General features: G+C 51.4%; 1 protein-coding gene across 2 annotated transcripts in view; it reads left to right on the forward strand.

The window, feature by feature from the left end:
- The window catches only part of trpv6 (transient receptor potential cation channel, subfamily V, member 6), a 164,461-nt gene that overhangs the window by 11,354 nt on the left and 137,090 nt on the right, over positions 1-16,017 (forward strand). For both annotated transcript variants that reach the window (XM_072478605.1, XM_072478604.1), the window contains exons 3-4: positions 2,372-2,494; positions 4,238-4,378. In XM_072478605.1, coding sequence (XP_072334706.1) covers positions 2,372-2,494; positions 4,238-4,378 — 264 coding nt within the window. The remainder of the gene's footprint in view (positions 1-2,371; positions 2,495-4,237; positions 4,379-16,017) is intronic.

The following is a 16,017-nucleotide window of genomic DNA, read 5'->3' on the forward strand; positions in this document are numbered from 1 at the left end:
CACTCACACCCTGCCTCTTTCCACAGACAGACATCTAGAGAGTTAGACAGGGTTGATCAGCAGCATCACACCCCAGCACGTGGCTTCGAGCAAGCTGGTATAGTTAGACTGAGTTACTACAGTTAGATTAGCTGAGAGTCAAACTCATTGAGAACTGTGTTAATAATTCAATGAACACGTTGAGCTCATTTCAGAGTCTGGAGCATCCTTTAGTTAAGACTGCATCAAGTAGCAGCCTGTGTTATCCGAAGCAGCGTAGCACAACACTAGACAGAGCGAGACAGAGAGACAGGGACAGACAGAGAGAGACCGACAGAGACAGAGTGAGAGAGAGGGACCAACAGAGAGAGCAGACCAACAGAGAGAGTGAGAGACAGAAAGAGAGACAGAGCGAGAGAGACAGCCAAAGAGGGACCAATGAGAGACAGAGAGAGAGAGAGGGAGAGTGAGAGACAGACAGACAGATTGACAGAGAGAGAGAGGGAGAGCAGACCAATAGAGACAGTGAGAGACAGAAAGAGGGAGAGACAGAGAGACAGACAGAGAGAGAGAGAGAGAAAAACAATCAGAGAGATAGACACAGAGAGCGGGGCCAACAGAGAGATAGAGACAGAGAGAGAGAGAGCGGGACTAACAGAGAGACAGAGAGAGAGAGCGAGCTGGACCAACAAAGAGACAGAGAGAGACAGAGACAGAGAGAGAGAGAGCGGGACCAACAGAGAGACAGAGAGAGATCGAGACAGAGACAGTGATAGAGAGACAGATCCTGAGACAGAGAGTGTCAGAGACAGAGATGGAGAGTCAGACAGAGACAGAGAGAGAGAAAGAGAGTGAGAGTGAGAGTGAGAGAGAGAGAGAGACAGAGACAGAAAGAGACAGAAAGAGAGAGAGAGAGAGAAACAGGGAGTAAGTGAGAGACAGAGAGTGAGTGAGAGATACAGAGAGTCTGAGAGAGACACAGAGAGTGTGTGAGAGAGAGACAGAGGACATAGAGTCGGACGGAGAGAGAGACGAATGAAGGGGGGGATAGTTGGAGAGAGGGAGACTGATGGAGAGAGTGTGACAGATGAAAAGAGCAAGATAGTGAGTGTGAGAGAGAGAGACAGATGGAGAGAGGGAGAAGATAGATGGAGTGAGAGAGGTGGAGAGAGGGAGACAGGAAGGACATGGAATTGTACGAATTAAGATCAGGAGGAGACCACTCGGCCCCTCCAACCTGCCCCGCCTATCAATAAGGGCAGCACGGTAGCCTTGTGGATAGCACAATTGCTTCACAGCTCCAGGGTCCCAGGTTCGATTCCAGATTGGGTCACTGTCTGTGCGGAGTCTGCACGTCCTCCCCGTGTGTGCGTGGGTTTCCTCCGGGTTCTCCGGTTTCCTCCCACAGTCCAAAGATGTGCAGGTTAGGTGGATTGGCCATGATAAATTGCCCTTAGTGTCCAAAATTGCCCTTAGTGTCGGGTGGGGTTACTGGGTTATGGGGATAGGGTGGCGGTGTTGACCTTGGGTAGGGTGCTCTTTCCAAGAGCCGGTGCAGACTCGATGGGCCGAATGGCCTCCTTCTGCACTGTAAATTCTATGATAATCTATGAAAGATCATGGCTGATCCCATTGTGAAATCAACTCCATTGTCCTGTTGGACCCTCAAAAACCCTCAACCCCCTCTTTAATTGGAAATCCGCCTCGAATATATGCAGTGACCCTCAGCCCCCACTGATCTCCGGGGAGAGAATCCCACTGAGTAACTAGCTTCTGAGGGAGGAATTTCCTCCTTGTCCCTGCCATCGATGGAAGAGACCCTCTTATCCTGACACTGAGCCCCCCCGCCATTCGACATTTCCCCCACAAGGTGGGAAACATCCGGCTGTCGAGCTCCACCTCAGGGTCCGGTATGTTTCAATAAGATCCCATCTCAATCTTTGCAACCCAATGGGTCCAGACCCTAACCTCCTCAACTTTCTCCTTCATTCCTGCAATGGAAGGTGTGAACCTTCTCTCGAGAGCAGCTATATCTGTCGACAAATGAGGAGACCTAAACTCTGCAAAGTACTACGGCTGCAGACTCGCCAATGCCTTATGCAGCTGCAGCAAAACCTCCCGATAATTATATTCCACTTCCCTCTGCATTGAACACCAAGCCTCCATTTGCCTTCCTGATCACTCTCTGCACCTGCAGAGGGTTAGGGTTAGGGTTAGGGTTAGGGTTAGGTTTTGTAAAACACATCCCGAGATGCCCAGATCTCGCTGTATGTCAGAGCTCTGCAATCTCCATCCGTTCCGATAGCTTACTGTTTTTCTACTTCTCCTGCCGTGGTGGACAATCTGATATTTTGCCACGCTAACCATTCACTCCCTTCACCCGTCTCCACAGGGGCACTGGGCGAGACAGCACTCCACATAGCCACACTCTACGGGAATTACGATGCTGCCCTCGTGCTGCTGGACGCTGCCCCGGAACTCGTGAATGACTGCGTTGCCTCGGAGCTGTACGAAGGTGCGCCCGGGTCCGATACTGCGGGAGGTTTACTGTTACATAAATTACTCAGCTTATAAACACTAATCCTTACTTCAGGACTTCTCGTTTCCCGAGTCTGGGGACTGAGGATTCTAACAATGCAATACTGCAGCACTCCCTCAGTACTGACCCTCTGGCAGTGCGGCACTCCCTCAGTACTGACCCTCTGACAGTGCAGCACTCCCTCAGTACTGACCCTCTGACAGTGCAGCACTCCCTCAGTAATGACCCTCTGACAGAGCAGCACTCCCTCAGTACTGACCCTCTGACAGTGCAGCACTCCCTCAGTACTGACCCTCTGACAGTGCGGCTCTCCCCCAATACTGACCCACTGACAGTGCAGCACCCCCTCAGTACTGACCCTCTGACAGTGCGGCTCTCCCTCAGTACTGACCCTCTGACAGTGCGGCACTCCCTCAGTACTGACGCTCTGACAGTGCGGCTCTCCCCCAATACTGACCCTCTGACAGTGCAGCACTCCCTCAGTACTGACTCTGTGACTGTGCAGCACTCCCTCAGTACTGACCCTCTGACAGTGCAGCACTCCCTCAGTACTGACCCTCTGACAGTGCGGCTCTCCCCCAATACTGACCCTCTACCAGTGCAGCACTCCCTCAGTACTTACCCTCTGGCAGTGCAGCACTCCCTCAGTACTGACCCTCTGACAGTGCGGCAGTCCCTCAGTACTGACCCTCTGACAGTGCGGCACTCCCTCAGTACTGACGCTCTGACAGTGCGGCTCTCCCCCAATACTGACCCTCTGACAGTGCAGCACTCCCTCAGTACTGACTCTGTGACTGTGCAGCACTCCCTCAGTACTGACCCTCTGACAGTGCAGCACTCCCTCAGTACTGACCCTCTGACAGTGCGGCTCTCCCCCAATACTGACCCTCTGACAGTGCAGCACTCCCTCAGTACTTACCCTCTGGCAGTGCAGCACTCCCTCAGTACTGACCCTCTGACAGTGCGGCAGTCCCTCAGTACTGACCCTCTGACAGTGCAGCACTCCCTTAGTACTGACCCTCTGGCAGTGCAGCACTCCCTCAGTACTGACCCTCTGACAGTGCAGCACTCCCTCAGTACTGACCCTCTGACAGTGCGGCTCTCTCCCAATACTGACCCTCTGACAGTGCAGCACTCCCTCAGTACTGACTCTGTGACAGTGCAGGACTCCCTCAGCACTGACCCTCTGACAGTGCAGCACTCCCTTAGTACTGACCCTCTGGCAGTGCGGCACTCCCACAGCACTGACCCTCTGACAGTGCAGCACTCCCTCAGTACTGACTCTGTGACAGTGCAGCACTCCCTCAGCACTGATCCTCCAACAGTGCAGCACTCCCTCAGCACTGACCCAATGACAGTGCAGCACTCCCTCAGCACTGACCCTCTGACAGTGCAGCACTCCCTCAGTACTGACCCTCTGGCAGTGCGGCACTCCCACAGCACTGACCCTCTGACAGTGCAGCACTCCCTCAGTACTGACTCTGTGACAGTGCAGCACTCCCTCAGCACTGGCCCTCTGAATGCGGATTTATGTGATGTGTTGTGGTTGGATTCGGTAGGGTTAGGGTTGTGTTTTGAACGAATGGGTGTTTGAAGGGTGTGAGGAGAAAGATTCTGCTGCGAGGTTTGATGAATTGGGGTTTGCTCATAGCTGAGATGAGGCAGTGTTGATGATCAATTGCGACATGTTATCCTGTTACCTCACCCTTCCCCACCCAGGCGAAACCCCCCTGCATGTAGCAGTGGTCAATCAGGACCTGAAGCTGGTGAGGGAGATGATATCAAGGGGAGCTGAGGTGAGAACTCCTCGAGCAACCGGAACGTATTTCCAGAGGAGCCCAGACAACCTCCTGTACTTTGGTGAGTGAAGATGGAGATGGGGAGGGGGAGACGGAGAGAGAGGTGTGAGGGACAGAGGGTCAAAGCTGGGAGAGAGAGAAAGTGGGAGGTTAAGGATGTAGTGATATCATGCGTGTGTTGTAATTCACCGACTGGCCACTAGGAGTCGCATTAGTATATAAGTGAATGTTAGAGTCATGTGACTTCAGACTGGCTCAGGAGCTGGAAGAGAGAGGTTGGGCGGGATTCTCTGAGCCCGCCACGCCGCTCCAACGCCGGTCGGGGGCCGTTGAAAGCACCTCGCCGTTCTGGCTGCGGGGGCCGTCCTGGTGGGGGGGGGGCGGGGAGAACCGGCTCCACGGTAGCCTTGCCCATGGTCGGGGGCAACCAAATGGCGGGCGCGCTAATTCCGGGGGGGGTGCTATGTTACTCCGTGCCGGGACCCTGTTACGTGGGGACCGGCCGAAGACGGCCGTGGCGCACATGCGCGAACCCACGCCGGCCCTGTAGGGCCGGCTCGCGGCACAGGAGCAGCGCACAGCATTTTGGCGCCATTCTAGCCCCCGAGAAAGGGGAGAATGACTGGGCCTGGAGGCCTGTTGATGCCGGCGTCGCACGGGCCGGTTTTGATGCTGGAGTCAACACTTGGCCGGGATTTCGGAGAATCCCAGCCGTTGTTTGTGCATGTTAATACTCTTATTCATCTGTTGTTTTGTATATAATTGACCCACAGTTCATGTTAATAAATAGTTTATAGCTTTAGCTACAAGTAGTATTAATCAGGCCATCCAACAAAAACATTACATGGTACCAGATTTGGATGGAATTAAACACTGAGACAAAAGCTATCAGCCTGCCACGAGGTCCACAGAGATTTACAATTTTGGAGACTGCCAGAATTAACAACATGTCGTTGTTGAAGCCACCAATGTGTCTTAGATTTCATGGTAATGTGGACAGCAACTGGCATGTGTTTAAACAATAATTGTTCCTGTTTCTTACTGCAGTAAATTTAGGAGATCAATCAGATTCACGTGAGGTAGCGATGAACCTAACAGTGGCAGAGCCCAAATCAATTGTTGTGTTTAATACGTTTAAATTTACAAACGATGAAGAGAGTAAAAATTTTAATGAAGTAACTCGAAAATTTGATGCGCATTGCACGTCCAGAACGAATGAAATTTATGAACACTATGTGTTTAGATCACGTTTACAGAAGACAGAAGAGTCCATAGATCATTTCATCACTGATTTAAAGTTAAAAGCTAAAACCTGTAATTTTCTGTGATGGAATCTTCCATGACAGGTTCCAGATTGTGTTTGGTGTGAATGACAATAAGCTGAGGAACCGGTTGCTGAGGGAATCAGAGCTGTCTTTGGAACAAACAGTTCAGATTTGCCAGGCTCACGAGCTAGCAGCACAGCATTCTGAAATGTTTCTCAGTAATGGCGGCATTTTCTTGGAGGAAAGCACTCCGGTTGCTGCTCCTTTTCCCAAAAAGTGGGAAACTTCAAAAAAAAGGCGGGAAGTTCCTGCAGCTCCTCGCACACCAACAAACAGTAAGAAGTCTTACAACACCAGGTTAAAGTTCAACAGGTTTGTTTCGAATCACTAGCTTTCGGAGCACTGCTCCTTCCTCAGGTCACCTGACAAGGACAAAATCCAAGCAATTCTCAACATGCCAAAACCACACAACAAGAAAGCCATCTTAAGAGTGATGAGTATGATCAATTTTATGGGAGAATTCATTCCAAACCTGTCGGTAAAAACAACACATCTATATGATCGCTTGCACAAGACAACAGATTTCACTTGGACTGAGCAACATGAGCAAGAGTGGAAGAAGCTCAAGACTTCACTAACCACCACGCCAGTTCGCACATTTTTTGACCCACCTAAGCAGATTAAAGTGTCACTAGACGCGTCCAAAGATGGTCTGGGGTTAGTTATTCTGCAACTCGAGCATAAAGATTGGAAACTGGTCGCGTATGCATCACGATCCATAACGCCAACAGAGCTGAGGTACACTCAAATTGAAAAAGAATGTCTGGATTTTGTTATCGGCTTGGAGAAATTCCACGACTATGTCTATGGGCTTCCAACTTTCACAGTTGAGACAGATCATCGTCCTTTGGTTAACATCATCAAAACAAATCTCAACCAGATGTCTCCGCGCATTCAGAGGTTGATGATGAAGTTACAACGCTATCACTTCAATCTCATCTACACGCCAGGCAAATGTTTGTTCTTAGCAGATGCATTATCGAGAGCGCCGATACAATATATGAGTACTGAAATTGCTGCAGATGTAGATCTGCATGTCAATCTTATTTCCACATGACTACCAGTATCAGATACAAAACTACGTGAGATACAAGAAGAGACCAGGAAGGATCAAACTCTTCAAGAGGTGATGAGGAACAACTCACACTGGCTCAGAGCTCAATATATGGGCTTTTATAATATAAGATCTGAACTCAGTATCATTAATGGAGTTCTGCTTCATTTGAACACTATAGTAATACCTCAATCTCTTTACAAGGATGTACTAAAGAGGAAACATGAAGTACATCTCGGGATTGAGAAGTGTAAACTGAGAGCTCGTGACTCTGTTTACTGGCCAGGTATAAACCAGGATATTGACAGGGTGGTCAGTTGTTGTGACACATGCCAGACGTATCATTGCAAGCAAACAAGGGAACCTATGTAAATATCTGATTTACCTACGGCACCATGGCAGGAAGTAGCAATGGATCTTTCACCTATAAGAGAAAGAATATTTAATGATCAAAATCTATTTTTCAAACTATTCCGAAATGGCTCTACTGTCAAGCTGAACGGCAAACAATGTAATATTGTATAGGCGAACAGCCCCGAACAGGCGCCGGAATGTGGCGACTAGGGGCTTTTCACAGTAACTTCATTTGAAGCCTACTTGTGACAATGAGCGATTTTCATTTCATTTAATTCATTTCCAAGTCAATTTTTGCTGGACACGGAATTCCTCAAGTCGTTGTGAGTGACAGCGGTCCTTGTTTTAGCTGTAAAGTGTGGCAACACATCGCAGTCACGTATAGTTTCAATCACATCACATCGTGTCCATTGTACCCACAAGCCAATGGAAAAGCCGAAAAAGATGTACATATTGTCAAGCAGTTGTTGAAGAGAGCAATGGACAGCCAATCTGATCCATATCTCACACTATTGAGTTAGAGCGTTGGCATTCAAAATATATATAAATATAACCAAACAATGGAAGTTAAACAAGAGAATATAAGAAGTAAAACTAGAACTATTTACCCATAGATCGGTTTTGACTATTTACACAGATACATCACAATTTCCCCTTCCTTTTCTTTTATTCCTTCCTTGCAGTGTTTGCCGTGGTAATTGTGGTTCACTTCCCACCGGTTTTCTGTTTGCTTTTCTTCCCTTTGGTTCAGGTTCCCCCTTGTTCCCCCTCACCCACACTCCCCCTTCCTTACTGTGTCGTGGTTACCCCCTCCTAATCTTTGGCTTCATAGTTGTTGGCTCCAAACAGGTCAACAACCAAGTGAATGGCTCCCACGTTTTGTGGAAGCCTTCTTCTGACCCCCGGATGGCAAATTTAATTTTCTCCATTTGGAGAAATTGCAACGGGTCGGACAGCCAGTCTGCAGCTTTGGGTGGTGTTGCTGGCCGTCAGCCGAGCAGGATTCTCCGGCGGGCGATCGGGGAGGCAAAGGCTAGGGCGTCGGCTCCCTTCCCCATGAATAGATCTGGCTGGTCTGATACCCCGATGACTGCCACTCTTGGGCATGGCTCCACCCTCATCCCCACCACTTTGGGCATTGCTTCAAAGAAGCCAGAACTCAGCAAGTCTGGGGCAAGACCAGAACATGTGGACATGGTTGGCCGGGCCTTTTTGGCACCGTTTGCATCTGGCTCCACCTCCAGGAAGAACCTGCTCATTCAGGTTCTGGGTAGGTGTGCTCTGTGCACCACTTTTAGCTGCATTAGGCTTAGCCTTGCGCATGTGGAGGTGGAATTGACCCTGTGCAGTGCTTCGCTCCAGAGTCCGCACCCTATTTCAAACCCCAAGTCTCACTTCTCCCTTGTCTCAACTAGTTGGATATTTACCTCCCTTAGCAGTCGCCCGTACATGTCACCGTCGGTCCCTTTACCTAAGATGTCTGTATCCAGCAGGTCCTCTAGCAATGATTGCCGTGGAGGTTGTAGGAACGTCTTTGTTCCCTTTTGTAAGACGTTTTTGAGTTTTAGGTACCTGAATCTGTTTTCCCCCGTCAGCTGAAATCTTTCCGTCAGCTCTTCGAGCGTTGTTAACCTGTTGTTGGTGTAAACGTCCCTACCTGTCAGCACCCGTCCCGTCCTACATCCACCCTTTGAAGGTGGCGTCCATGGTCGCCGGCATGAATCTGTGGTTGTTGCAGATGGGGGCTTTATCGGACATCTCGGTTAGCCCGAAGTGCTGTCGCAATTAGTTCCATGACTGGAGTGTTTCGCCCACCGCAGGGCTCATTGAATATTTATTAGGTGGGGATGGGAGTGCCGCTGTGGCTAGGGCCTGGAGGGAGATCTCTTTACAGGAACCCTCCTCCATGAGCACCCACTGAGCTTCTGGCTCCTTTGTCCACCCAGTCCTCTCTCTGCGGTCGCTGCCCAATGGTAATATTGCAGGTTTGGGAGGGCTAAGCTCCCCATGGATCTCGTTCTCTGCAGCATTCTCTTTGAGATCCTTGCATTCTCCCCCCCCCTCCCCCCCCCCACTCCACCCCTCCCCCTCCCCCTCCTCCCTGCCATTGAAGCGCCATAATCAGTTTGCCCAGTGAGTTGAAAAAGGCACGGCCCTTACCCAGTGGAAGACAAAGTGTGGGCCACCTGGCAGCCTCCCATCCTTTGTGGTCACCTCGAACTCCGCTCTTTCTGCGGGCTCATCAATTACAATGGGAAATTCGTCCCCAGTGAAGTTACTGTGAAAAGCCCCGAGTCGCCACATTCCGGCGCCTGTTCGGGTACACAGAGGGGTAATTCAGAATGTCCAACTCACCGAACAGCACATCTTTCGAGACTTGTGAGAGGAAATCGGAACACCCGGAGGAAACCCACACTGTCATAATATACATCAGTACATTATGGTGCAATCACATACACACACTGATGGACAGGCAGTAGGACCAACCAGCATACATAACACCGCAGCCAATCACCAGTGAGAGCACAAGCACTATAAAGACAGGGGACAGGAGAGCTCCCGCTCATTCTAGCAGCAGCCAGCTCAGAGCACAGAGCTCACAGCCTGCATCACAGACATTCACCATGTGCTGAGTGCCTCACCATAGCTAGTGATAGGAAAGGGTCCACAGTTAAGCTGGTATTGCTTATACCCACGTTTACAGTATGTTAGCATAGTTGAACAGTTAATAAAATAGCGTTACACCACTTCCAGCATTGTTGACTTGTTTGTGAACCAGAACACCCAACACGACACACGCAAACATGGGGAGAATGTACAGACTTCGCATAGACAGTGACCCAAGCTGGGAATCGAACCTGGGACCCTGGCGCTGTGAAGCAACTGTGCTAACCACTGTGTGATTGAGAAAGAGAAGAATTGGGAGAGAGACCAGCAAAGGATTCAGAGAGCTAAGTATTGAGAGGGAAGGATTCAGGGAGAGAGATAAGGGGCGAAATTCTCCGGAAAAGGCGTGATGTCCGCCGACTGGAGCCCAAAACGGCGCAAATCAGACGGGCATCGCGCCGCCCCAAAGGTGCGGAATGCTCCACATCTTTGGGGGCCGAGCCCCAACATTGAGGGGCTAGGTCGGCGCCGGACGAATTTCCGCCCTGCCAGCTGGCGGAAAAGGCCTTTGGTGCCCCGCCAGCTGGCGCGGAAATGACATCTCCGGGCGGCTCTTTCGCGGGAGCGTCAGCGGCCGCTGACAGTTTCCCGCGCATGCGCAGTGGAGGCAGTCTCTTCTGCCTCCGCCATGGTGGAGACCGTGGCAGAGGCGGAAGGGTAAGAGTGCCCCCACGGCACAGGACCGCCCGCGAATCGGTGGGCCCCGATCGCGGGCCAGGCCACCGTGGGGGCACCCCCCGGGGCCAGATCGCCCCGCGCCCCCCCCAGGACCCCGGAGCCCGCCTGCGCCGCCTTGTCCCGCCGGTAAGGTAGGTGGTTTAATTTACGCCGGCGGGACAGGCATTTTAGCGGCGGGACTCCGGCCCATCCGGGCCGGAGAATCGAGCGGGGGGCCCGCCAACCGGCGCGGCGCGATTCCCGCCCCCGCCGAATCTCCGGTGCCGGAGAATTCGGCAACTGGCGGGGGCGGGATTCACGCCAGCCCCCGGCAATTCTCCGACCCGGCGGGGGGTCGGAGAATCTCGGCCCTGGAGTGAATGATTGGAGGAGAGACTGAGTGAGTGATTTAGGGAGAAAGAGAGAGAACGCCAGACTTACCTCTCAGAGGGAAGTAAGTGTGCTCTGTTTCACAGAGACATGGCTCACCTCTGCCTCACCGGACTGTGCCATACAACCTGAAGGCTTCTCAATACACCGGATAGAATGCACGGTGTCATCAGGCAAAGCAAAGGGTGGAGGGGTTTGCCTCCTCATCAACTCCTCCTGGTGCTCATACGTGGCGACCCTGTTGACCTTCTGCTCCCCGGACCTGGAATCCCTAACTGTGAAGTGCCGCCGAGGCGACAGAAGAGCTCCGACGTGACTGCTTGGAGTCAGTGGACTGGTCCATATTTAAGAGCTCAGCAACCAACCTAAACGAGTATGTCATCACCGTCACAGACTGTATCAGCAAGTGTGCAGAAGACTGCGTGCCAAAGATGATAGTACGTGCATTCTCCAAACAGAAACCATAGCTTAATCAGGAGATTGACTCCCTACTGAAGGCCAGGTCTGAGCCGTTCAAGTCAGGCGGCCCTGACCCATACAGGAAATCAGGTACGACCTCCGCAAATTCATCAGGGATGCCAAGAGACAATACCAGACCAAACTAGAGTCACAGACTAATGCCACGGATTCTCATCAATTGTAGCAAGGCTTAGAAAACATAACGGGCTACAAATCAAAGCCAAGTTTTGGTCTCCTTACCTGAGAAAGGACATATTGGCACTGGAGGGAGTGCAGAGGAGATTCACTAGGTTGATCCCAGAGTTGAGGGGGATTAGATTATGACGAGAGGTTGAGTAGACTGGGACTGTACTCATTGGAGTTTAGAAGGATGCGGGGAGATCTTATTGAAACATATAAAATTATGAAGGGAATAGATAGGATAGATGCGGGCAGGTTGTTTCCACTGGTCGGGGAAAGCAGAACTAGGGGGCATAGCCTCAAAATAAGGGGAAGTAGATTTAGGACGGAGTGTAGGAGGAACTTCTTCACCCAAAGGGTTATGAATCTCTGGAATTCCTTGCCCAGTGAAGCAGTTGAGGCTCCTTCTTTAAACGTTTTTAAGAAAAAGATAGATACCTTTCTAAAGAATAAAGGGATTCGGGGATATGGTGTACGGGCCGGAGAGTGGAGCTGAGTCCACAAAGATCAGCCATGATCTCAGTAAATGGCGGAGCAGGCTCGAGGGACCAGATGGCCTACTCCTGTTCCTAGTTCTTATGTTCTTAAGTAGAATCTCTGACAGCAGCACATCCCTCCCTGAAGAACTCCATGCATTCTATGCTCGGTTCGAGCAGGAAACCATTGTTAACTGCCCCAGCAGCCTCGGACACACCCATACCAACCGTCACAGCTTCCGATTACAGATTGGCCTTCCTGAAAGTGAACCTTTGCAAAGTGACAGGTCCAGGTGGTCCCTGGTCGTGCACTCAGATCCTGCGTGGACCAGCTGGCGGATGTATTCACGGACATCTTCAACCTTTCCCTATTCCGCTCCGAGGTCCCCACCTGCTTCAAGAAGACCACCATCGTGCCAGTGCCAAAGAACAACCAGGCAACGTGCCTCAACGACTGTTGTCTGATGGCCTTGACATCGATCATTATGAAGTGGTTCAAGACGTTGGTCAAGAGGCACATCAATTCCATACTCCCAAAATGCCTAGATCCACTGCAATTCGCATACCGTCACAACCCGTCCACAGCAGGCATCATCTCCCTGGTCCTACACTCATCCCTGGAGCATCTCGACAACAAGGACTCCTACGTATAATTCCTATTCATTGACTACAGCTGTGCCTTCAACACCATAATCCCAGCCAAGCTCATTTCAAAGCTACAAAACCTCGATTTTGGGTCCTCCCTCTGCAACTGGATCCTTGACTTCCTGACCATAGATCACAATCAATAAGAATAAACAACAACACCACCTCCATGATAGTCCTCAATACTGGGGCCTCGCAAGACTGAGTACTTAGGCCCCTACTATACTCCCTGTACACACACGACTGCGTGGCAAAATTTGGCCCCAACTCCACCGGCAGAATTTCTGATGAGACGATGGGTTGGGTCGCAAACAACGATGAGTCAGAGTACAGGAGGGAGATAGAGAACCTAGTGGCGTGGTGTAACGATAACAATCTCTCCTTCAATGACAGCAAAACTAAAGAGCTGGTCATTGACTTCAGGAAACAGAGTATTGTACACATCCCTGTCTGCATCAATGGTGCCGAGGTGGTCATGGTTGACAGCTTCAAATTCCTAGGTGTGCCCTTCACCAACAATCTATCCTGTTCGACACATGTCGACGCTACAACCGAGGAAGAACAACAGTGCCTGTACTTTCTCAGGAAGCTAAGGAAATTTGGCATGTCCACATTGACTCTGACCAACTTTTCCAGGTGCACTATAGAAAGCATCCTACCTGGCTGCATCACAGACCAAGGCCGTAAGAAACTTCAGAGAGTCGTGAACACTGCACAGTCCATCACACGAACCCTTCCATCCATTGACTGTCTACACCTCCTGCTGCCTTGGGAAAGCAGGCAGCATCATCAAAGACCCCTCCCACCCGGCTTATTCACTCTTCCAACTTCTTCCATCAGGCAGGAGATACAAAAGTCTGAGAACGTGCACTAACAAATTCAAAAACAGCTTCTTCCACCCGTGTTACCAGATTTCTAAATGACTCTCTTATGGACTGACCTGATCTCTCCACACATCTTCTCTACTGAGTAGTACTACACTCCATATACTTCACCTGATGTCTGTGTCTATGTATTTACATTGCGTATTTATGTATGCCCTATTTTTTTTTCAGGTATGGAATGATATGTCTGGACTGTACGCAGAACAATACTTTCCACTGCCCCTCGTTACACGTGACAATAAACAAATCCAAGAGAGGGGCTGTGGTAAACCACTGTGTTCTGATATTAGAGGTTGTACGGTAGAACCTGCACTACAGGTTCACCTGTGGCCCCTGCATGCTAGCTCCGCCCAGGAGGTGGGGTATAAATATGCGTGGCCCCCAGCTTGCAGCCATTTCACCAGCTGCTGTAGGAGGCCACACATCTGATACTAATAAAGCTTCAGTTTGGATTCAACTTCGTCTCCAGTCAAATTGATCGTGCCTCAATTCATTAGTATCAGATACAGAAGATGGACCTCCGTATTAAACCAGATCGCCTGCAGCTGGATCCACACTCAAGCGACGCAAGAAAGGACTTCCAGCACTGGCTAGCTTGTTTTGAAGCGTATATCAACGCGGCGCCGACCCCTGTTCCAGAGGCTCAGAAGATCCAGATATTGTACTCCAGACTCAGCCCCAAAGTCTTCCCGCTGATTCAGGATACGCCCAATTATGTTGATGCCATGACTCGACTCAAACAAAATTATGAACAGAAGACGAACACACACTTCGCCAGACACGTGCTTTCAACTCGTGCTCAACTACCTGGTGAGTCAATCGAGGACTTCTGGAGGGCCCTGACCTCACTAGTTCGGGACTGTGACTGCCAGGAAATTACAGCTAAGGAGTACTCAGATCTCCTTATGAGGGACGCTTTTGTAACTGGGATTGGGTCTGATATTATCAGGCAGCGGCTCCTAGAAGGGGCCACGCGCGACCTCGCAGAGACTAAAACACTAGCGCTCTCCATGACGGTCGCCCTGCGCAATGTCCAGTCCTACGTCCCCAACCGCGCGGCCACTTTTCCTACGCTTCATGGGCCCCACAGGCAGCCGCCCCAGCGGGGGCGCTACCCACCCAGTTCGCCTGCACTACGCGCCAGCTGGTGATCTCCGGGGGGCCCCGATGCTACTTTTGCGGCCAGCAAAAGCACCCCCGCCAACGCTGCCCAGCCTGCTCTGCCCTTTGTAAGGCCTTTGTAAGGAAGAAGGGCCACTTCGCTGCGGTATGCCAGGCCCGCTCAGCGGCAGCGGTCATCCCCACCCTCCCCGGTCACAGACAATGGGCGCCGCCATCCTCCTCTCCTCCCCAGGCCATGTGCAACCAATGGGCACCGCCATACTTCTCCTGCGCGCAACACGTGTGTTTCTTGTGCGCCGCCATCTTGCTCCACCCCCGCAACGTGCGTTCCATGGGCGCCGCCATTTTGTAACCCCCAGGATCTCTGGGCGCCGCCATCTTGTCCACCCCGCAGCGCATGGACACCAACGGCGTTCCAGGACCTCAACTCAACGGCTGCCTCACTACCCGACGATCAACCACAGCTCGCCTCCATGGCAATCGGCCAGTCTCGACCACATAACCTGACCAACGCATCCATCAGCGTGAAGGTCAACGGCCATGTGACCTCTTGCCTACTGGACTCCGGTAGCACCGAGAGCTTTGTACACCCAAATACGGTAAGGCGCTGCTCCCTTAAGGTACACCCTACCAACAAAAAATCTCCCTGGCCTCCGGATCCCATCGCGTAGAGATCCGGGGGTACTGCACGGTCATGCTCACAGTCCAAGGCGTAGAGTTCCACGGCTTTCGTCTCTATGTCCTCCCTAACCTCTGCGCTGCATTTATCCTTGGCCTGGACTTCCAGTGCAACCTTCAGAGCCTGACCCTTAAATTCGGCGGACCCTTACCACCCCCCACTGTGTGCGGTCTCGCGACCCTAAAGGTCGATTCGCCTTCCCTCTTTGCCAACCTAACTCCAGATTGCAAACCCTTCGCCACCAGGAGCAGACGGTACAGCACCCAGGATAAGGCCTTCATCAGGTCCGAGGTCCAGTGGTTGCTTCAGGAGGGTGTCACCGAGGCCAGCAACAACCCCTGGAGAGCCCAAGTGGTAGTGGTTAAATCTGGGGAGAAAAACCGAATGGTCGTGCACTACAGCCAGACCATCAACAGGTACACGCAGCTCGACGCGTACCCCCTCCCACGCATATCTGACATGGTTAACCAGATTGCACAGTGCCGGGTCTTCTCAACGGTGGACCTGAAATCCGCCTACCACCAGCTCCCCATCCGTAAATCGGACTGTCCATACACCGCCTTCGAGGCAGACGGCCGACTATAGAACTTCCTTAGGGTCCCCTTCGGCGTCACTAACGGGGTTTCGGTCTTCCAAAGGGAGATGGACCGAATTGTCGACCGGTAATGTTTGCGGGCCATGTTTCCGTACCGAGACAATGTGACTATCTGTGGCCATGATCAACAGGATCACGATGCCAACCTTGCAAAATTTCTCTGCAGCGCCACTCTCCTCAACCTCACGTATAACAAGGAGAAGTGCGTGTTCC

This window comes from Scyliorhinus torazame, chromosome 16 (assembly GCF_047496885.1).
Source record: "Scyliorhinus torazame isolate Kashiwa2021f chromosome 16, sScyTor2.1, whole genome shotgun sequence".
Classification (NCBI taxonomy): Eukaryota; Metazoa; Chordata; class Chondrichthyes; order Carcharhiniformes; family Scyliorhinidae; genus Scyliorhinus; species Scyliorhinus torazame.